The sequence below is a fragment of the Schistocerca piceifrons genome, chromosome X (assembly GCF_021461385.2).
Source record: "Schistocerca piceifrons isolate TAMUIC-IGC-003096 chromosome X, iqSchPice1.1, whole genome shotgun sequence".
Lineage (NCBI taxonomy): Eukaryota > Metazoa > Arthropoda > Insecta > Orthoptera > Acrididae > Schistocerca > Schistocerca piceifrons.
The window spans coordinates 882,703,874-882,727,497 of NC_060149.1; the positions used below are offsets into that span (position 1 = coordinate 882,703,874).

Here is a 23,624-nt window from a genome sequence, read left to right on the forward strand (position 1 = left end):
GGAGAGCTTGTAGGTAGCAGTAGTGTGGGTGCCACCGCAATTTCCTTGGTCTTAGGGATTTTCTTTTTGGATTTCTCTCGCTGGTCCTTGGGGTGCCTTGGCTGGGAGGACTTCACTGGCTCAGTCTCCAGGACTGACGATGAGCATGAAGCCCTACAACCAGCTGCTTTTGGACTCTTCAACCACTGGCAGGTGTCGTCTTTCCCACTAGAAGACACCTGGGAAGGGAGTGACTCAAGGGACCCTTCCTAGCGAGAAAGGCCGAAGAAGACTTAGGCTTCTCTGGCTTAGAAGTGGGGACGGACGTCACGGATGGTTTGGGGGGGAGGGGGGGGGGGGGGTGTTGCACCCAAAATAGGTGATGCAGGAGCAACAGGTAGGGAAATGCTCCCCACCATCAAGGGGGCAGGTGTAGTCTTCCAGGTCTGAGATGTGACTGGGGTTGGCAGAGCTGATAGTGCCAGAACTGTTTTAACGGTGGCGTAAGGCGATGTCATATGCACAGGATGCAACCATTCAAATTTTCTCTTAGCCTCAGTGTAGGTCAGTCAGACCAGGGTCTTGTACTCCACAATTTTCCTTTCTTTCTGGAGAATCCTGCAGTCTGGCAAACAAGGCAAATGGTGCTCTGCACAGTTGACACAGATGGGAGGCGGGGCACATGGAGTATTGGGATGTGATGGGCGTCCGCACTCTCTGACCTTCTCGGGCAATGTATCACCCACTAAGGCCAAGATGAAGGCACCAGTGGCAATCTGATTATCCCTCGGATCCTGGTGGACACCCTGGACAAAATGAACACCTCGCGGCTCTAAATTGGCACACAGCTCATCGTCAGACTTCAAAAGAAGGTCCCTGTGAAATATGATACCCTGGACCATATTTAAGCTCTTTTGGGGCGTGATGGTTACAGAAACATCTCCCAACTTGTCACAAGCGAGTAACGCCCGTGACTGGACAGAGGATGCTGTTTTGATCGAAACTAACCCAGATCTCATTTTGGACCATCCCTTCACCTCCCCTAACTTGTCCTCTAAATGTTCAACAAAAAACTGAGTCTTCATCATCATGTAAGATTCCCCATCAGCTCTCGAACGTACAAGGTACCAGGGAGAATAAGATCCGCTGCTATCCTTAGCCTGACATTCCTCCCATGGTGTGGCCAGGGAGGGGAATGATTTGGGGTCATACTTCTGTGCGTTGAATTGAGCTCATGAACACTTAGAGACTGCTGGTATTTCACCACAGGCAAGAGATGACGTACTATGCTTCATCACGTGTCATCCGCCCTGATGCCACCCACTCCGACCAGCGGCCCTCCCCACAGGTGCCCCCCAGCCGCAGCAAAGGCTACCTGGCAGGATGGCCATTGCCAAGAGTCCCGATGCCCCAGGGGGATGGGCATCTACCCCTTGGCATACGTGGGGAGTTAACGGCGCAGGCATCAGCAGAGTGCTCCCTCTGTGGTCAGGGGGCGACAACGAACAGGGTACATAGTGCCCCACTGTAAGGGATTGGCTGGATATCAGGTTCAAGAAAGTCCATGGTCATCGTCGATGCAGAAACCGGCACTGCATAATGCATGGTGGAAAACACACCCAGGAAAGTGTCCTCGCCCAAGAGATGAAGAATGGGTGGCACTGCAATCCAACGACAGGAAGTGGGCCAAAGATCTCAATGGACGATGGACACAATGCATCATGTAAGGCGCCCTTCCCAAATTGGCTCGCTCTTCGGGAAAATTTTGAAAAATGGAGGTCAAACCCTACAGGGGACCATCACATAAAGGCCGAAACGTGTGAAACTCCTCTTAGTCGCCTCTTACGACAGGCCGGAAGACCTCGGGCCTATTCTTACTAGAGATGGGTAGTTCGCGAACGAACGGGTGCAAAGGAACGGTTCACCAAGATGAACGAAAGGACCGAGGAACGAATTCCAAGGAACGATCGGTTCATAGTTCACTTCGGTCGCGGCGGTCACTTCGGCAGTTCTCGTTCCAGCCTCAGTCGCGTGCTCGTCTCAGTCGCGTGCTCGTCTCAGTCGCGTGCTCGTCTCAGTCGCGTGCTCGTCTCAGTCGCGTGCTCGTCTCAGTCGCGTGCTCGTCTCAGTCGCGTGCTCGTCTCAGTCGCGTGCTCGTCTCAGTCGCGTGCTCGTCTCAGTCGCGTGCTCGTCTCAGTCGCGTGCTCGTCTCAGTCGCGTGCTCGTCTCAGTCGCGTGCTCGTCTCAGTCGCGTGCTCGTCTCAGTCGCGTGCTCGTCTCAGTCGCGTGCTCGTCTCAGTCGCGTGCTCGTCTCAGTCGCGTGCTCGTCTCAGTCGCGTGCTCGTCTCAGTCGCGTGCTCGTCTCAGTCGCGTGCTCGTCTCAGTCGCGTGCTCGTCTCAGTCGCGTGCTCGTCTCAGTCGCGTGCTCGTCTCAGTCGCGTGCTCGTCTCAGTCGCGTGCTCGTCTCAGTCGCGTGCTCGTCTCAGTCGCGTGCTCGTCTCAGTCGCGTGCTCGTCTCAGTCGCGTGCTCGTCTCAGTCGCGTGCTCGTCTCAGTCGCGTGCTCGTCTCAGTCGCGTGCTCGTCTCAGTCGCGTGCTCGTCTCAGTCGCGTGCTCGTCTCAGTCGCGTGCTCGTCTCAGTCGCGTGCTCGTCTCAGTCGCGTGCTCGTCTCAGTCGCGTGCTCGTCTCAGTCGCGTGCTCGTCTCAGTCGCGTGCTCGTCTCAGTCGCGTGCTCGTCTCAGTCGCGTGCTCGTCTCAGTCGCGTGCTCGTCTCAGTCGCGTGCTCGTCTCAGTCGCGTGCTCGTCTCAGTCGCGTGCTCGTCTCAGTCGCGTGCTCGTCTCAGTCGCGTGCTCGTCTCAGTCGCGTGCTCGTCTCAGTCGCGTGCTCGTCTCAGTCTCGGTCTCCTTCGGCCGCACTCGTCATTCTTCACATGACCACCTGTCTCAGTTCCACTGCCAACTGCTCCTTGTTAGTTCAGTATCCAGTTGTTCGTTTCGTTCACTGCGCTAGCCTATTTTACATGTGTTCCAAACTGTTCTTGCACTTGGTTCTGGCTATTTAGCGTCCACGACCAGTAATCAAAAAGTATTTTATAGTTACGTAAATTACATAAAAATTACGTTGTATGTAATAGGTACGTCTTTTCAGGTAACAAAAGGGCATTTCAGCTCACTTCATTATATCGATGAACAGCAGAAGACATACTTATAACAAGGCAAGTTTCTTTTGTTATTCATATATTTTTTAGTTTCATCGACTTGATTTAGCAGCTAACTTTCAATAATTTGCTTAATTTTTAGTGTAAGAAAGTTCATATAAAACAATTTTCGTGTATCTTTCATATACAAAACATTACATTTTGGAAGGCTCTAATTATTTTTAAGTTTGGTTGTTTCCAATTTGCATTACCTGCTAGTTTGGTTTCTTTGGGGGGAAAAAAAAGAGAAAAGAAAGAAAAAAAAACCGGGTTGTGGGTCATTTTGGCTCAGTAGGAAAAGCGGTGCCTCTCCATCTGAAAAAGACATAGATTGCCATAAAATTGTATTTACTTATTATCTCAAAAATATTTGTTCAGGAGCAGCTTTCAAACCAAAAACTTTACAACTGCGAACTTAATTATTATTATTGCTGCATTGACTTTAATAATGCAACATAAAAATCTAATTTTTACTAAGCGCGTGACGCAAGTACGAGAAAACCACATTTTATTTTACGCTTCCATAAAGTCTCTACTTCACCTACGAACTCAGAGACAACGTGAAGTATATATAGGGTGTAAATGATTATTGTTTACAACGTAGCATAGCTATGTAGTGGAAGTCGAAATGAAGAATTTTATAGAAGACACTTGTGGTCTATTAAGTTGGGCAACAGCCACCAACAGGTTTGCAAGACTACATGAGCTATAGCCCATGTGCGTCACCTGAGATTTTGATGTTCTCTTCTCCAGCTCTCTACACATCGTCATCGATTGTTTCGCAATTGTTGCTTGCATTAGCTTGTTATTTCTTCACTGCCTAATTATTACATGTTTGTCGGTTTGTTGCATCTGCTCGTAACGGGCAACACATCATCCATAATTGGTGAGCAGTCTGTACTCGGGGCCGGTTTTCCGTGCGCCACCCTATATTATTTCACTGCAATCAGCCACACAAGGCTACAGTTGGCTAAACGAGAGGTTCTGCAGAATCACAGATATTACTTCTAAAAGTGTGTAAGAACTCAGTCACATACACTACTAGTGTTCAGTTTTTCATAAGACCCATATACCAAGCACAAATGAACAGTGAACGAGTAAAAATGAACGGTTCCCAAATAAGAACAATCAGCAGTGAACTAGTTCCCAAGGATGAATGAGTTTGCTCATCTCTAATTCTTACCCCTGGACCCACAGGGGGAAGGGGGGGGGGGGGGGCGAGCTGGGTGACATCTCTGAGCAAATGCATGACTGGGTTTGGCAATCTGCAAACTACCATCAGCTCTCCCTCCAGTACAACTGCACTTTGCTGTTGGGGACTGCCTGGCTGGAGTGTTTGGTTACGCAAAACTTTGAATTCTTCCTCTATCCGATTAGTACTGGCTTTGGCTTGTAACTGAGTAATTCTGCTAGCCAACTTGCCTTTCTCTTCCTTGGACCATTTAACAGTTTGCATGGAGCTAAAATCACCTGATCTGTCCTGCCAGTGACAAAGTTAGGCCTTAATCCTTGCCCTTTGTTTCGGAGTGACTTGAGTACTCCCCAAAAAATTTAAGTTCTGCTCGAGCACCTCAACAGACTGCTCAATCAAAGGTATAACTTTGTCAAGCTTCCCCAGGATGTTAGGAGAAATGACAATTGGCTACATCTACATCTACATCCATACTCCGCAAGCCACCTGACAGCGTGTGGCGGAGGGTACCTTAAGTACCTCTATCGGTTCTCCCTTCTATTCCAGTCTTGTATTGTTCGTGGAAAGAAGGATTGTCGGTATGCTTCTGTGTGGGCTCTAATCTCTCTGATTTTATCCTCATGGTCTCTTCGCGAGATATACGTAGGAGGGAGCAATATACTGCTTGACTCCTCGGTGAAGGTATGTTCTCGACACTTCAACAAAAGCCCGTACCGAGCTACTGAGCGTCTCTCCTGCAGAGTCTTCCACTGGAGTTTATCTACCATCTCCATAACACTTTCGTGATTACTAAATGATCCTGTAACGAAGCGTGCTGCTCCCCGTTGGATCTTCTCTATCTCTTCTATCAACTTTATCTGATACGGATCCCACACTGCTGAGCAGTATTCAAGCAGTGGGTGAACAAGCGTACTGTAACCTACTTCCTTTGTTTTCAGATTGCATTTCCTTAAGATTCTTCCAATGAATCTCAGTCTGGCATCTGCTTTACCGACGATCAACTTTATATGATCATTCCATTATAAATCACTCCTAATGTGTACTCCCAGATATTTTATGGAATTAACTGCTTCCAGTTGCTGACCTGCTATTTTGTAGCTAAATGATAGGGGATCTATCTTTCTATGTATTCACAGCACATTACACTTGTCTACATTGAGATTCAATTGCCATTCCCTGCAACATGTGTCAATTCGCTGCAGATCCTCCTGCATTTCAGTACAATTTTCCGTTGTTACAACCTCTCGATATACCACAGCATCATCTGCAAAAAGCCTCAGTGAACTTCCAATGTCATCCACAAGGTCATTTATGTATATTGTGAATAGCAATAGCTCGTGTAATGTAGCCCACAACCTATTTACTAACTCGGTTACGGTCTCCCTGGATTGACTGTTGACAAATGGAAAGCTCATAATGCAGATGGTCAATTTTTAAGTATAACAACCCTGGATAGCTCCTTGCGGCCATGCTCGTATGAAACCTGACATGCTCTCTACGTAACCCAGAAAAAACCGCACTCAGCTACCATTGATATGGTCCTACTCAAGTCTGGATTTATTGTTAAGTAGGAGTGGGAGCAGGAGGGCTAAGCCAAGATTAGATTAGATTAGATTAGTTTTTCGTTCCATAGATCCATGCTGAGGAGATCCTCGTGGATGTGGAACATGTCAACTCTTTTTTTTTTTTTTTTTATATGGAATAACAATACTAATCGTATGAATAGATACAATACATCATTTGTTTTTATTAAAAAATTCGTCAATGGAGTAGAAGGAGTTGGCCACTAGTAAGTCTTTCAGGTTCCTTTTAAATTGATCTTTATTTGTAACTAAATTTTTTATGTTTGCTGTAAAATTATTGAAGATGAGTGTTCCTGAGTAGTGGACCCCTTTTTGAACTAAAGTAAGTGCTTTTAAGTCTTTGTGCAGATCATTTTTGTTCCTGGTATTGTAGCTATGAACTAAGCTGTTTGTTGGAAAGAGAGATATATTATTTAGGACAAATTTCATTAAGGAGTAAATATACTGAGAGGCAGTGGTTAGTATACCCAATTCTTTAAAGAGGTTTCTACAGGACATCCGTGAATTTACTCCACAAATAATACGTATTACATGCTTTTGGACTGTGACAACTTTTGTTTGACTTGAAGAGTTACCCCAAAATATTATACCATATGACATTATGGAATGAAAGTAGGCAAAGTATGCAAGCTTTTTCATTTTTATGTCGCCTATGTCTGCTAACACTCGAATCGCAAATACAGATTTGATAAGGCATTTCTGCAGTTCTGTGGTGTGCTCCTCCCAACTGAATTTATTATCAAGTTATAATCCCAGGAATTTAAGACTGTCAACCTCTTCTATCTGCTCTTCTTCATACTTTATGCATATGCTGGGTGGAAACCTCTCACAGGTTCTGAACTGCATGTAGTGAGTCTTTTTAGAGTTTAATGTCAATGAGTTGGCTTTAAACCATTTATTAATATCCATGAAAATATCATTATCAGATCTTTCTAGAACTACACTCGACATACTATTTATTGCAATACTTGTGTCATCTGCAAACAAAATGAACTTTGCTTCTGGCAGTGTAACTGATGAGAGATCATTAATGTACACAAGAAAAAGCAATGGCCCTAAGATGGATCCTTGTGGGACACCACATGTAATTTCTTCCCATTCTGATGATGACTGATGACTTGATTCACTAGTCCCTTGTACTGACACCCTTTGTTTCCTGTTAGCTAGGTATGACTTGAACCATTTTGCAGCACTACCCGTGACACCATAGAATTCTAATTTATTTAAAAGGATGTTGTGGTTCACACAATCAAATGCCTTTGACAAATCACAGAAAATACCTGCTGCTTGTAATTTGTTATTTAATGAATTAAGTACATTTTCACCGTAGGTGTAAATAGCCTTCTCGATATCAGAACCCTTCAGAAATCCAAACTGTGTTCTTGATGATATGTTATTTGTGGTCAGATGGTTGAGAAGCTGCCTGTACATTACTTTTTCTAAAATTTTTGAGAATGCTGGCAAAAGTGAAATCGGTCTGTAGTTTGATGGTATCTCTTTATCCCCTTTCTTGAATAGAGGCTTAACATCTGCATATTTTAGCCAGTCAGGAAATGTCCCAGTTATAATTGACTGGTTACACAAGTTTAGAATTGTACTAAACTCACAAGAACATGCCTTAATTAACTTTGTTGATATTTCATCGTAACCACTAGAATGCTTTGTTTTCAAAGATTTTATTATGGAAGTTATTTCTTTTGGTGAAGTGAGTGACATATTCATGTAGCTGAAGCTATTTGTAAAGGCTAGTTTCAGATATTCAAGGGCATTATTTACTGATCCTGACAATCCCATTCTATCAGTAATGGATATAAAGTACTTGTTAAATAAATTTGCCACACTATGCCCATCGGTTACTAATGTGTCATCTACCCTTAATGCTATTTGCTCCTGTTCCTTTCTGGTTCTACCAGTCTCCTCTTTCACTATATCCCATATTGTTTTTATTTTGTTCCCTGACATTGCTATCTTCTTCTTGTAGTGCATTTGTTTAGATGTCTGAATTACTTTTTTAATATTTTACAGTATTCCTTGTATTTAGCTAAATCATTAGTATTGGAGCTATTCTTGGTCGACAGATACATTTTCCTTTTTGTCTTACAGGAAATCTTCATTCCTTGTGTAATCCATGGTTTTGTTATAGACTTCTGTTTAATTTGAGTAACTTTTAGAGGAAAACAGTTTTCAAACATGGTACTGACATTGTTCATGAATGTATTATATTTTTCATTCATGTCATGGGCGTTACAAACTTCTTTCCAGTTCATATCTTTGAGCAGTTTTCTAAAACATTCAATTTTTGGTTGACTGACTACTCTCCTGTACTCAGACTTAGCAGTCTTGATAATCTGCTCAGAATTTACATCTAAAACAAGGAGCTGCATGTCATGATCTGATAGTCCATTTATTACAGGTTTTATGATATGGTTTTATTCCTTTGATTTGTCTATAAAAATGTTATCAATGGCTGTCCTTGAGGATTTAGTGATCCTAGTTGGGAAGTTTACAGTGTGAGTTAGATTGAAAGATGACATTACTAACTGCAGTAAATGTTTACTGGAAGATTGCATTAGAAATCAAAATTTCTTTGTTTCTTCCTGTTAAATAACCCAAAAGAGCTTCTAGATGATTTATGAATAGATTATCAATTCCTGCAGGTGCTCGGTAAATAGTTACTATTATATAGGATCTGTTATGGAACTCTACATCTGTTGCACATGCTTCTAGATGCTGGTCTAGACAGAATTTATTAATGTCAATGTTCTTGAATTTATGGCAGTTTTAATAAATGTGGCAACTCCTCCTCCATCCATATCTACTCTGCAGAAGTAGGAAGCTAGCTTAAATCCTGAAATGTCTAACATATCTATGCCAGTGGTCACTTGATGTTAAGAGAGGCAGATTATGTTAATTTGGTTAGATGAATTCATTTCATCAATACAAATGAGTAGTTCATCAATTTTATTTCTGAGTCCCGGAATGTTCTGGTGTAATAAATATAACTGATACTGCATACTAATGGGATTATAACTGCTTTGGCGAAGATGACCTGGCAGTTTCTGATTACTTTCTGTTAAACATTGTTTAAATGGAATCTGTATGCTAAAATCTGACTCCTGTTCATCTGTTTTCTCAAACTGAGTGTGCCTGCCAATCACTCTTAAAACTCGTTTTCTTTCCCCCTTCCCTATCCTAAAAAAAGCATTCCTCTGATGACACCTATGACCACTGGTATTTTACCACTTGTGGCAGTGCCCCCCCCCCCCCCCCTTAGGCTTTCTGCAATCAACCCAGACAGCTTTCCCTTTCCTATTGAGGTGAACGCCATGCCTAGTGTAGTCCCACCTATCGATAGCATCCACAGGAATCGAACCAATATGGGACCCTATATCCGTCCTAAGCAGCCAGTCCAACTCCAAGTTCACCCTCCTGACGGAAGACTTCAAATGAGGCCGATCATGGCGTCTCAACACAGACACAAATCCCACACTCGTATGCTTCGTTGCTGATGCTATCTTCACCAGGTCACTCTCTATGGAATATTCAGAGTCTCTGTCAATGCTATTTCCCGGACCACCCACTATAACCACGGCATCCTCCTTTGTGAAATCTTTGCATAGAGAACCTACATCCTCTGTTACCTGACCCAGATCTGCACTAGGCTTGAAAAAGTTTGTGGCCTGGTACTCTGGACCTAGATTTTCCTGCAGTAGTTGGTCAACACCTCTACCATGGGAGCTACCTAACAACAGAACTTTCTTTTTCTTTACAAATTTCCCTACCTTTTTCAAGTCTTTGAAAGCTTGCTGTGCCCTTTCTACAGCTTCAGCTACATGAGGCTCATCCAATTCTGACTGAGGCAACAAGTCAAATCTATTTTCAAGATTTATGACAAAGCTGTCTGATGCTCTCCTTTGCCTGTCCCCCCTATTACCTGTTGCCACTTCCCACCTCTGTTCACCCTTCTCCCTCTTTAACCTGTCTAGTTCCTCCCTTGCCTTGTCTAAGTCAGCTTGAAGAGCTGCAATTTTCCCTTCCTGTTCCAGTATTTTCCTGTCTCTACTGCAGATCCTACAGTACCACTGGTGAGCCTCATTTATGTCCCCATTTCCCACACCACTACATTCGCCCCAATGAAAGAAACTACAGCACCCATCACACCACACCCCGGAACTAACGATCCTACGGCATGTCACACACTTCTCACTCATGGTAAAAACAGAAATCGTATAAACTGATTTAAGTACTGACTAAAACGTAAACAAAGGACTTTAGAAACTATTCAAGCAGATATAAATAAATTGAAAGATTACTGAATAAAAAAACTGGTAATTACATATAAGTTTAAGTCACTGTTTACTTATGATACGCGCGCTTGAAATTAAGCCTAAAATCCATGCTATAGGTGCGAGAAGGAAAATAAACTTCTTACCCCGTTTAATCTTCTTTAACACTTCACTAACACTTCCACTAATGTAACAACACTTATATTTATACCCTCAGGAAACGTTTACCTATAAGTTTAATTCACTGCTTACTTACAATTCGCACGCGTGAAATTAGGCCTAGGATTCGTGCTACAGGCGCGAGAAGAAAAATACGCTTCTTACCCCGTTTAATCTTATTTTATACTTCACTAACACTCCAACTAGTTTAACAACACTTAGATTATATTTATAACAACTGTAAACGTTTAAAAACAGCTTAATAACAATGTTTCTTATAATTATTTAATGCAGCAAATACTCGAAGAGTCCGCGTCGGCGGATTAGTTTCGGGGGGGACCGAGCAATACAGGCTCCCAAAGAGATAGTGAGTGGCACTCTTCAGAATAGGTAACTCTCTCAACACAAATACATGCTGAAGGTACAGGGTACAGGATCACGGCTGGGTGTGGAACATCGGAATGGTCATAAACAGATGTTTCTTGTATTCCCAAACCTTAAGTCGGAAGAGGGTATATAAAAGGATATACCAAAATTATGGTCACAATGCAATCAAACCAACAACCAAGGCCTAATTCTCAATAATGATAGGTTAATTCTCAGACCTGTTGCGAATATAACCGTACGTATGTACAAAAAACTAGAAAAATATAATCAACAAAGCAACAAGCCCAGAATACAACAGCTGACGGCTGTCAGCTACCAGGTAAACCTGCTGCGGGTAAGACTATTAAATGCCGAGAATTATTTTGCCTTTTAAATATTAACATACATATATGAAGGACTACAACAAGATAATCGTTTAAGCAACAAGTAGCAGGTGTTACTGACAACAGTAATACTTAGTCGCCAGACCTGCTGCAACCCAGCATATACATACATAAGAAAGTTTAAACAGCAAGACCTATATTATCTTGCTGACAACGCTAATAATCAGTCACCCGACCTGCTGTGACCCAACATATACATACATAAAAGGGGCTTAAACAGCAGCATATATCTGTTTTAAAAAACTAAAACCATGTAATCAACCGAGTCACAGGCCCAGAGTACAACTGCTAGTGGCCGTAAAACATTTGGTAATAACAGTATTTTTAACTGTACGGTGATTGAGCACTTAACGGCGCTCTATCAAAAGGCTCCTGTTGTTGCTCGACATTAAACAAATTGCCATTCAACAGTGCACATTAACAACAACAGAAATATCAAGGGCACCCTGTCGAAAAGTAGTAATCTTGCCAACAGTAATTAATAATCACAGAGCAATGACGTATTTGGTTATAACAGTAACTTCAACTGTACGATCACTGAACGCTCAACATCACTCTGTCAAAAGGGTCCGCTTGTTGCTTGCCGTTAAACAAATTGTTGTTCAACGGTGCATGTTAACAACTACAGGAAAATTCGAGGAACACTACAAGAAAGCCACAACACAAATCCGCAAGCTGCAAACTTGCAGATCAAGTTGACAATATACCATTTAACGGTGAAACACACACACATGCTACCACAAGCAGATTCAAACTGTTAAACAGAGAGCATCGCTCTACCAAGATGCAATCTCGCCAGTGCAACCTTGTGGGCAGCAAAATAAATAGCAAACAACCGGCACATGCTAGCAACCAAGAGTCTAGTCTGTGTGAGGCAGCTCTGAATACCAACGGCCACAATTTCACAGACCAACAGCCACCTTTCACACCACCACATCCTCTTTAAGGGGAGGGGGAGTTACAATGTATAAGGAACAAGCAATCTTACCACAAGAAGCTGGGAACTCGATAATACAAATGGCAGAATATCATGCCTCCCAGCACATCGACTCACCACCCTTCTGGATGAGTCGCAACACAAACCGCAAAGAGGGGTGGCTTCCACCTCAAAGCAGCTCACCGTGCGATACAATCCCACTCGCGAAATGCAGCCATGTACGCGGGCCACCTACCACAAAACACCCGTACGCTAGCACGTCCTCTCTCTCCGAAAGCCACCAGCAATCACATGCTAATCACTGTGACCCCCACTGGTGATGCAACAAAGGAAGGAGAGCACAGCTCATCTTATACACAATCAAGTAGATTCTTAAGTTTTGTAGAATATAAATGGGTAGACAGAATTCAGAACACTACACTGGAAGTCTTAACAGTCAGACATATCAAGTACCTCAATGAGAACACTACCTGCCTCGACAGCAGAGGTCGCTAAAACACACTTGAGCAGTGGAGTACAGTTTCTTATCAGCGGACATTGTTAGTTTTCTGGGTTCAGTTCCAACCCTTTAAAAACTGTCTATGGAGTGAGGGCACACGACACTGTTGATCGTAGTCCATCTCTTAGATGTGGATGTTAAGCTCTGTGGCCATCCTGGTACTAATCAACAGGTGCAGTGCTGGTACCAGGTTTTGCCTTCTCCCTTGTCTCTTATTGTTATCCACAATGCAAACATGACACTGCTCCGTAAATACACTCAAAAGTCAACACAGTCACCTACATCAGACCGGTACACTTAATACAACCGTCACATTTCATACTTCCTTCCCAATTAGGTGGCTGAACACCAATCAGAGTCTACCAACCAACAAGGCCCTGTAACTTTACTTATTTTAGTTACTGAGGAGTATCAGGGTAAGCGGGAAGTATATGAACAGAACCCTACAGATGACATACAATAACCTACTTTTCAGAGAATGATCACTGGGAAAACCCTGCAAAAGATGGCACGACTACGCCATGGAGAGAATGAGAATAATAATAATAATAATAAAAGCAATTCACTAAAATCATTCTGAAAGTACCTGGATGAATAAGAAAGATGAGATACAGTTAGAAGTTATGTGCTTACCTCAACTTCACTCAATAGGTGTTGTTATACCAAGGTTTAGTCTATGAATGACTGTACTAGTTGTGGTTGGCTGGTTTCAAAAATAATTTGCACACATTTCAATACACTGACACATTGCATGTTGGCTCTTGTGTTGGGATCTTTGGTCACCATTTAACAATTTTTCTGGTGATTCACCAGCACAACAGGTTGGTATTGTCAGAGGTTCACTCTCCACTGCTAGCGGTGGACTGAAATAGAGCCCATGGCCGGAGGTTATATGCACCTGTCACATCAATATCTGACTGCTTTTCCTCGGACATTATCCCTGTGGTTCTCGCTTTGTTAGATGCAATGGTCATTCCCTGCAGGACAGGAATCCAGGCTCTTCTTTCTTGTTACAACTACTGTCATATTTATGAATTTCTATGGCTTCCCCATAAAACAGACTACAGAAATTCACAAACATGTCAAAAGTTTTAACAAGAAAGAAGAATGTTTCGAGGTAAATGGATCCTGGATCCCCTCGTTGCTGCAGACAACCGCTGCAGGAATGAGGGGAGAACCACGGTGGTAATGACCTACAGAAAAGTCATCCCAAGTGGCTGCAAAAGCCCCAACAATTTTAATGGCTTATTCAATACTCCACTGAATCATTAAAAACGCAACCATCTTTCACAAAGTAATGATTTTTACAACTTTTGTGTCTGAAATCAATTGATAAGGCTTGCATCTCAGTTTTGCAATAATCTCATTACTTCTAGCCCTCAAGTTTTATAATGCCACTTATGTCTGTTCCTACCTATTCCAGTCGCAAATAATGTGTAGGAAGAATAACTGCTGGTAAGCCTCAACTTGAGATCAAATCTCTCCAATTTTAACTCCGTATTCTTTTCACAAGCTATACATAAGAGGAAGCAGTATTATGTTTGATTCTTCTATGAATACATGCTCTAGAGATTTTCCAGTAAACCAGATTATGATGCAAAATGCTGCTTTTGTAGTGTTGGTCACTGGAGATGGATGCACATCTTGACACTTGCACACTTACAATACAAACCTGTCATAAAATAAGCTGCACTTTGTAACTTCTCTATTAACTTTATCATTTCTACTTGGTAAGGGCACTAAACTGAGGGACAATTGGCCAAAAAAGGGTTTTATACCCACTTTGTGGGTAGACTATGCATTTTGAAGGATTTTCCAATGAGTATCAGTCTTGTACCTGCCTTTCCCACAATTACGTTTATGTAATCGTTTCACCTTCATTCGATTTGTACACATATTCACAGATATTCAATGGATGCGACTGTTCCCAGCAAGTGTTTGTCAACAGTGCAATGATATAACAATGAGTTTTTCTGCATATATGTCCACAATACATTGTATTTCTTTATGCTGAGGGACACTTCCTCTACCTCAAACATCTTCCTGTACTTTTCTACTATTTTCTCGTGTTGAAAATTACTTACAACAGCACACAAGAACAGCTCCATGGCATTTCTGACTTTATCAAACAGGTTAATTAATACACCAGGTGGTTATTATTAAAATGCATCTACTCACACGGGGCCGGTGTCGTCTAATTATAATAAGCCAATGAAATTTGGTAGACTGTCTAATGCAATAATGTGCAACTGATTTAAGATAGAAAAAAATTAATTCCAATTTTGGCCAAAAAGTGCAGATCTAGCACTGTGAAAGCAAGAAAGATGTATAGAAATCTTTCCGTACATAATGGATTAGGAACAGGACATGGACAGAAAGAGTAAAACAAGTGAGAAAGGCATAATGTTGATTTTATTATTATCCGGTGATTACACAATTTGTCCAATATGAGCACCAGAGATGTTGACAAGATGCTGTACAGCGCCAGAATTGCGCTCGATGACCAAAATTGGAACTAATTTTGTTTTCAGTGTAAATCAGTTCCGTATTAAAGCATTAGCATATCTACCAAGTTTCGCTGCAGTACAATAATTACAGCCCACCCTGGACTCTGTGAGTAGCTGCACTTTAATTATAACCATCAACTATTATCAACAGTATTTGCCTCATGATACACCCAAAGCTATTTTTACATCTGAAGATTTCTTGCCATTAAAAGCTACCTGCTGTGTTCTACTTGCAACTCTTCAGTCTACTCATAGAGCTCAGCCATGCAGTTCACAGTGGCTTGCACAGTTCACTATGAGTTACAGTGTATCTAACGCATTGTGGAAGTCAATGAACACAGAAACAACCTGTGTGCCGGAAGCTACTGCCTTCTGGGTCTCTTTGATGAACAGAGCATTATGAATATTACATAACTGTTGTTTGTGGAATTCATGTTTATCCATACTGAGGTGGTTTCTCAACTTCATGTTATTTGGCCTGGTAATTTTCTGTGTATAATGCTTGCAATAACTTTCTTGATAAGCAGTTTAATATTTAATGTTTCTAATTTCATCAGATATATTCAATGGCATTTTCAAAACATAATAAAACAGTCTAGGTGACATAAAATATTTCTTTTTTTAAAAAAAGTGTTCATTTTCAATCAATGGCTGATCACCTTCAGTCCGTTACATACTCCTTGCTGTCTGCTGCAGCTGCTGGCATGGAGTGCTAACTGCTCTAGGCTGGTGTGAAGAACAACTGCTACATGCTACTTTATAGAAGCTGTGGACCAGTATTATAAGACAACAACATATCAATTTTGAATCCATCAGAGATTTTCAATAATCAGTGGAATGATTTTTGACCTAAGAGTGTGTCTAAATAGCTATTCACTGTCTTCACAAAAATGACGGTGTCATTCAGGCAGCAAAAATACATCCATGTAAAGTATCACCGCAGGATGGCTGTTGTGCATTTAATAGCCCTAAGTTTCTGACAAATTATATCCCAGGCATGTTTGATATGTGACACATCAAACATGTGCAGAAAAAAGCTGTGGCTCTTACTGTAGAACTGAACTGGGACTTACCCACAAATATTAAACATTACCACTCAGCACACAATGACTGTTCATATGATCATTGTTGACCAACTTCCATCTGCATGTGACTAACACAAATCTACTCCAGTCCACAATAACAGCCATTACCTTATTACTATCAAGAGTGGCACTGCCCTACAAGAACTTCATTATTTTTAATCTCTCTTTAGGCCATAACTTCAAATCTTATGCTTGAGAAAGGCACACAAGATAAAACTGCAAAAGTACAATAAAAACAATTACAGCTAAAAGAGAAAAAGTTATTTAAAGAAATATAGAGGCTGTTAAACTGTACTGAAAGAAGTCCACACTTCTTGCAATGCTCTAGTGCCACATCTACACCATGGAGAAAGCTGCGCAGTCTGTTATGGTCATATAGTAAGGAAATGAGGTCATTATATGGAAAACATTCTTAAATCAGACAAGGAGCAGCATGAAAACTGACCATGTCATTTTGAAAGGAACCATCCCGGCATGGTAAACTATTTTTAAAACCACAGTGAACCTAAATCTGAATGATCAAATGGGGATTAGAGCTACACTCCCTCCAAATGAGAAATTTGTTCCTTTGCCACCTCACCTCTCTGCTCAGCATGCAGACAAGACAATAATTCATCATGATCGATTCCATGGGAATGATTGTGCCCCATGACCATGATGTAATCCATGACAGAAAGAAGGGTATCACAGACCAAAAACAAAGAAATCTCCTAAAACACCCACTCATGACCTTAACTGACATATCCATACCTAACCAAAAAGCAATAAAAAATTACACTTCTTTTCACACAACAAACACCAAATTAATCAGACCTAAAAAATGCCAAAAACACAAACAAAACAAAAAAAGCCTTAGTAACTCACTGAAAACACTACCACAACCCACATTGTAACACCAACTACCTAAACTCAAAATTACATTAGCACGATGATAACCAGAACTCATATGAACCCAATACCACACATTAATCTCAGCACTTCCACACTCACCACCAGAGGGCACCATCAAATACAACCTGACATCTACAAACACAACCAACTCAGAAACACCATGCTGTAGTGACATCACACACCACAGCACCATTACATCACGAGTCAAAGCAGACGGATGGAATCGCATGGTTCCGTTGACCCATCAACTTTTGAAACCAGTGTCTTAGCTGCACAGCAAATGTGACAGTAAAATGTTTGTAAGACATTTATAACCCAATTTCAAGAAACATAAATGGCATACAATGATTTAAGAATTATACTGCATAATATAAAATCAATAAATCCAGGAAAGACAGCTTAGATTTTCAGTTATAGCATTTGTACTGGTTTGGTACATGGTCAGAACATTACTACATAGGAATGGATCTGCTACGTTGAATGTGTACCTTGTGGGTCTTCACCTTCTGCCAAGAACGCAGCTTTGAAAAAGCTCCTAAAAATGGGTGCTTATCATTTTCAGTTACTCCTTCAGCAAGAAAACACAAGATGATTTCTGATGACAAAAAAATCCCCATCTCCTCCAGTAAATCGAAAAATCTACCTTTCTTGGCCCTATGAAACAATTTTAATTGTGAGGTCAGATCCGGAACCCTGTGTCTGCTATCAATCAGGTGGGCGGCAAAATTTGATTTATCAGCCACATCCCTACTTTCTAGCATCACATGCTCACGGAATCTGGCCTCAAACTGTCTGCCAGTTTGGCCCACATAACAGGCGTTACAGTCTGAACACTCCAATCTGTATACACCTGTTGGTGAAAACTGTGAGTTTTTTGTATATTATGCAATAATAAATGCCAAGGACTGTTCACAGTCAAAAATGATACAGTAACTTTATACTTCTTAAAAACTCATGCCACACTCGTGCTAACAATACCACAGTAAGAAGACATAACAAATTTCTTATCCTGATCTTTTACAGGGTTGTTCACATTTGGTGTTGTATTTCATTCCATTTTCTTGCAATTTTGTTGTAAATATTAGCTACATATTGCTGTGGATTATTATTACTTTTTTCAATGTATCTAATAATGTTTAATCCTGATTTGCATTCAATTTTTGATAGTGGTAATTTAAAAAGTCTGAGAAAAACCTAAAACACCATCTGTACAGGTGTCCTTCTGGAAATACCAATGGTACATTTCCCACTTTCATTGCTAATTTTTAAACCTACGAAATCTATAGGATTATTACCTATTTCACTTGTGTACTTTATTTTGTCATGTAAATTATTAAACTGTGTAACAGTTTTATTAATATCATCAATATCTTTCATTAGAAAAAGCATATCATCTATGAATCTGAAGTAATAAACAGTTTTAAGTGCCAAGTCGGGATTTTCACGAAAAAAGTGTTTTCTAGATGTTTAATAAAAATGCCTGATAATAATGCAGAAATTGAATGCCACATACTTAACCCATCTTTTAGGAGGTATACTTCCTTTCTGAATATAAAATATTACACCTCAGGATTAGGGACAGCAGGCCAATAATGTTGTCAATCTCGTCCCTAGACAAATTGTTCTGTGGAATTAAATCTACCTTAATGATTTCAACCACAGTCTCAACTGGTATATTTTTGTGTAAGTTAAATATGTTCCACTATACAAATTGCATCTCTGTTATAGTACATCAAAAATACTATTAGCCAAGTCATAACTGTTTTTTACTAACTACTGGTTATTGTTTTGGTATTTCTTTAATAAAGGCACTTTGCACTATACTTTTTACCATCAATGTATGCCATTTTTGTTACTTGAAATTGGTATATAAGCATCTTATAAACACTTCACTGTGTACGTCACATTCACTATGCAGCTAAGACACATTTCAAAATTTCATCACATAGTATATGCATACATATACAGTGGTGTGATTATGGTTTACATTTAGACTATACAATTTAGTAAAGAATGCTAAATTATAACTTTTACACCAATTTCATAATACTGGTTCAATGTTTTATGGAAACAAAGTTTAACATTCTGATGTACTTCATGATTAGTGATCCAGTGTAATGTAACACTTGTCGTAATGATTTTTTACTTATATACAAATGTATTTGAATTCGCTGTATTTTTATGTATATAAATTTTTTTATCTTAAATGATTTTTTTACATATGAGCAATGAAAATACAGGGTGTTAACTATCCAGTATGGTGTGACAAACACTTTTTAAATATTTTTTGGAATTACATGCCTCCAGATGAAATTGTATTTTATTATAATTAACATTTGAATTCTCTGTATTTTTATCTTTTTTTTTATCTTAACCCAGTCTTTTACATGTGGGCAAGAAATAAGGTCGTAGGTTATCCAGCATGACGTAAGCCAACATTATCTGTATGGATCTGTAAACAGCAGCCTCAGTTGGACAAACGCTTGTACATGCCTAAAATTGGAATATGTGTTGTCATAATTATGTTCAATCTACGTGACTACATACTGTGGTATGTAATTGTGGAATTTTAATTGTACACAACTTTGACATAGTATTTGATAAATGCACTGTTTCTAAGTTCGATTGTTGTATTATTTGCATTTATAGCACTGATGGTAGCTGCACACAGATCATTGCCATAAGAAAAAAGTTATATGCAATAGAAAGGACCTAGGAAAGAATGGGGATTGAACCCCGAACTGCTGGATTTGTACCCTGGCATTAGCACATAATTGGCGCCCACACATTTTAATTGGATAGCTACTTTAATTCTATTAATAAGTAACATAACTGTTACATGTTTTTAATTTTTATTTCAACTAATTCAAAACATGTGTTAGTAGGCTGAACATCAAGATCCATTACGACACTGAATTAGTAACAGCACCAATGTCCCTAATGACTGGAAGCAAAATGACTGAAAAAAAATTATTGCTATGACAAGAGGAAGACCTCAGACATGGCGAACTGATTTGATCCGTGTCTGACAGATCACTTGTGTACCACCTAACATTAAGGACTAAAAAATATATTAGCTATTGATTCATTACACACACACCCCTTTTTCGAGAAAATCACCCCAAAAGTTCCACGATGTGCAATTAACTCAGAAGTGACAGGATCAATAGACAACTGGGCATTTTTTATCATATTATATGGGGGTCCAAAAATACATATTTTCTGAGAAATAAAAAAAAGAAACTTATGACTGACACAAATCCATAAAGTTAATGCCCTTACACATAAACACCAAAGACCAAGCAACCAAGACATTTAGCTGGGCAGCACAGAGCCTACACTCTATTACAACACAAATTCCATAATTTTTTAATGTATTTTTCTCTGTATTGAAACTGGTGAGAGTACAAGGGACAATAAGGTAAACAAATCATTAAGGACTAATAACAAAATAGGTAAATAAATTTCTCAAACAACCTGGATTAGCAAAGAATTAAAATTTTAAATGTAGCTGTTTCACAATTGATCCTTTACACACACTGTTCCATATCTTCACATTCCTTTGAACAACTAGAACACGTACTATATAAACATTAAAAGCAAATACATTCACTACACCAAGAACATCAAACAACTACATCTTGTTCCTTCTCAAGATTCATCAGAAAACAGACTTCATTTACTTTTAAAAATATTTCTTTTTCCCCAACTAATTTCGCATGTACCATGGTTATGATAACAGCACCTGAAAAATTGTTGCTGAAAGTTGATCAAGAATGATGCAATGAATAGTTAATTCTCATACAATTATTTACATCAATGACAACTCTCTGTTTTATGGTACCAATGAGGAGAATGTAACATTTTCCAATACATGGAATATCTGAGGTAACTAAATATTTTAGTAAGCATGGTCTAAAAGTAGCCAACTCACACCGCAGATGTATAGGAGATATTTGCGGAACTGGGTACACAGACAATACGGGGTGAGCACTTGGATGGCGATCTTTGATAGGAAAACCACATTGTGTATGCAGGAAAATAAGCAGTAGCTTAAGCATCTGTCCAAAGCTGTATACAATAAAACGATAAAAACAGGACAATTTTCCTGTTTATAAGTTATGGAATACATGTGAGGGGCTATGCCACTGATGTGTACATAAACAGACGACTGGTGCTACAAAAAAGTTGTTATACAGGGAAACCTGTTACAGTCACCTTATCAAAACTAAATCTGTCACTATATATATATCACATTTTCTGTACGCCACCAGGGTGCCAAACCCATATTTTATAACGTACATAGTCACAATGCAAGAAATAAAAAAATTATTTCAGGCAAAGGGCAAAATTAAAAGTAACAGACCACTGTCCATATACCAGTGGCTTCATGTGTTACAACCAACTCCGAGAGTCAATAACCCATATACTGGGCATGGACTTAACACAAATTTTAAAAAATTTCCTGTTAATCAGCATCTGTATTTATTGAAAGAATTCGAAATTGTGTATATTACATATTAAACTTTGTAATTAAATGCGAAATGCATTAAACCTTTGTACATTAATATTTATGTACTATACCTCTGTAACAATATGACGTTTGCAGAAGTCACCATTTGATGACTACATGCAAAAAGAGATATAAATAAATAGATAAATAAAAATAAACAAGCGTTCCCCTTCGAGCAATTGTTATGGGAACATAAACTTCAATTGCTGTCCCAAATCATTCACTTTCGTAGATAGATGGATGAACAGGTTATATTCTATACATTGCTGCTAAACCATCGTACATATTAAGACTCCATATTTTATTGAAAGGAACACGTAATTTGTAAGCTATGCATTAATTACAATTATTATAGCTTCACAGGTATGTTACGTACCAAATTAAGTACAAACTGTCGTGTTTTACACCATACTACAATCGTAAATTTTACGAAGGTTTAGTAATCTGGGTTAAATACCTCGCTCATATTCGATAATCTTTATCACATACATATCGGTACTGTGTTGTTTCAACAAACCACTCACTTCTTACATAGTCGTTACGTTATTCTGACACCCAATACGGTACTTACCTAATGGACAATTTTGTAGTGATGGATCTTGCCCTTCCTCCAAACGCATGTCAAGGGGCTCATTTATTACTGGTTCATCTCGGGCCCGTTTATTCAAACTCATGTCGAAGGGCTCACTTTGTTCAGACTCATCCAGTTGCCGTTTACTTATATTCATAAAATGGACGCGACTGCCACCGCACGCCTAGCAAAGCCAACTATGGCGATTGCGCCTACACTGCGCCTGCGCGCTTTCTGGTTGCGAACGATTGTATGATCTATGGTGGCATTAAATTTAACGGAGAGGCACTGATGATACGACTGTGAAGCCAGTGGCTATAGCGTATAAATTCCTACGGGGCGAGCATTCAGATGCGCAGGACGAGAATTCTGTCCGCAGCATCTCTTGCAGCTTAAGTCACTTGATTTTGGGACGGCACGTGTTAGCACGTATAGCGCTTAGTGTACGTTGAGTGTCATTACTTCGGTTTGACAGATAAATCACCTTCAGTAGTACCGTGAAACTTTGTGTTAGCGTTTCACAGAATTATTAATATTTTGATACCAGAACGTGAAGGTGTCTTAAAGATGTGAAGAGCAGTGGTATCGTACTTACTCGCCATAGTATCATAACTCAAATTCAGCTTCATTTACGTTTTTTTTCGGTAAAGGATAAGAAGTGAAAAATCAACATTTCTTTCTTTTTTTTACCTATTCATGTTGTCGAATCTCTGTTCTAATGAATTACGTACAATCACACTGTAGACAGCGTCGAAGTGTCACGAAAAAACAGCGCATTTCGGACTACGAAATTGTTACAGTAAATATGGCAAGCGATTTGCACCACCTGCTTGTCCATTACTATTTTCAATTTTCTTTATTTACCCTTTACTTTTTATAGGCAATTAAAATATCTATGACATTTTTCCGCCATTTCATCAGAAAAGTAAAACCATACACTATGCACAAAAAGAAATAAAAAACACAGTATAAATGGTCCAATTTTGGAGTAGTGAGCGAAGTGACAGCAAACAATATTTTTTTTAGGTTTTCTGTTGCACTGATTCATATTGTCAAATCTTTTCTAATTAACTATGTTATAATGGTACTGCATAGGAAACTGTCTCATACAGACATACTTAGATACACACAAGGGTTTGAGAACTTGCATAAATTGGAGGAAATTAATAAGACTGTTATACGTAAATTTTATCTGCATATGATCTGAGCACCAGTATGTGTACAGTGTGACTGACAATTTACTTAAACACACTTGCAAATTTACCTAGCCCATCATGTGGTCATAAAAACACAGATATTATCTCTACAACACTGTGAATCAATATTTTTCGACATGGAAAGTGCATCATATCAGTATAACATTTAAAATTATGTATTTGTGATACATATGTATGAAACACATCTGGTCCTCCTTTTGCATACTTCTCTTTACATCCATAACAATGGCAGCACTAC

At 39.8% G+C, this 23,624-nt stretch overlaps 1 protein-coding gene across 2 annotated transcripts in view; it reads right to left on the minus strand.

Annotated features, from left to right (window-relative positions):
- The window catches only part of LOC124721753 (transmembrane protein 183-like), a 253,251-nt gene extending 230,851 nt beyond the window's left edge, over nucleotides 1-22,400 (minus strand). The window contains exon 1 of one of the 2 annotated variants that reach the window (XM_047246854.1): nucleotides 22,170-22,400. In XM_047246854.1, the coding sequence (XP_047102810.1) occupies nucleotides 22,170-22,326 (157 nt within the window). In that variant the 5' untranslated portion in view covers nucleotides 22,327-22,400. The remainder of the gene's footprint in view (nucleotides 1-22,169) is intronic. The other variant, XM_047246855.1, reaches the window with a different exon arrangement.
- Between the last annotated feature and the right edge of the window lie 1,224 nt (nucleotides 22,401-23,624).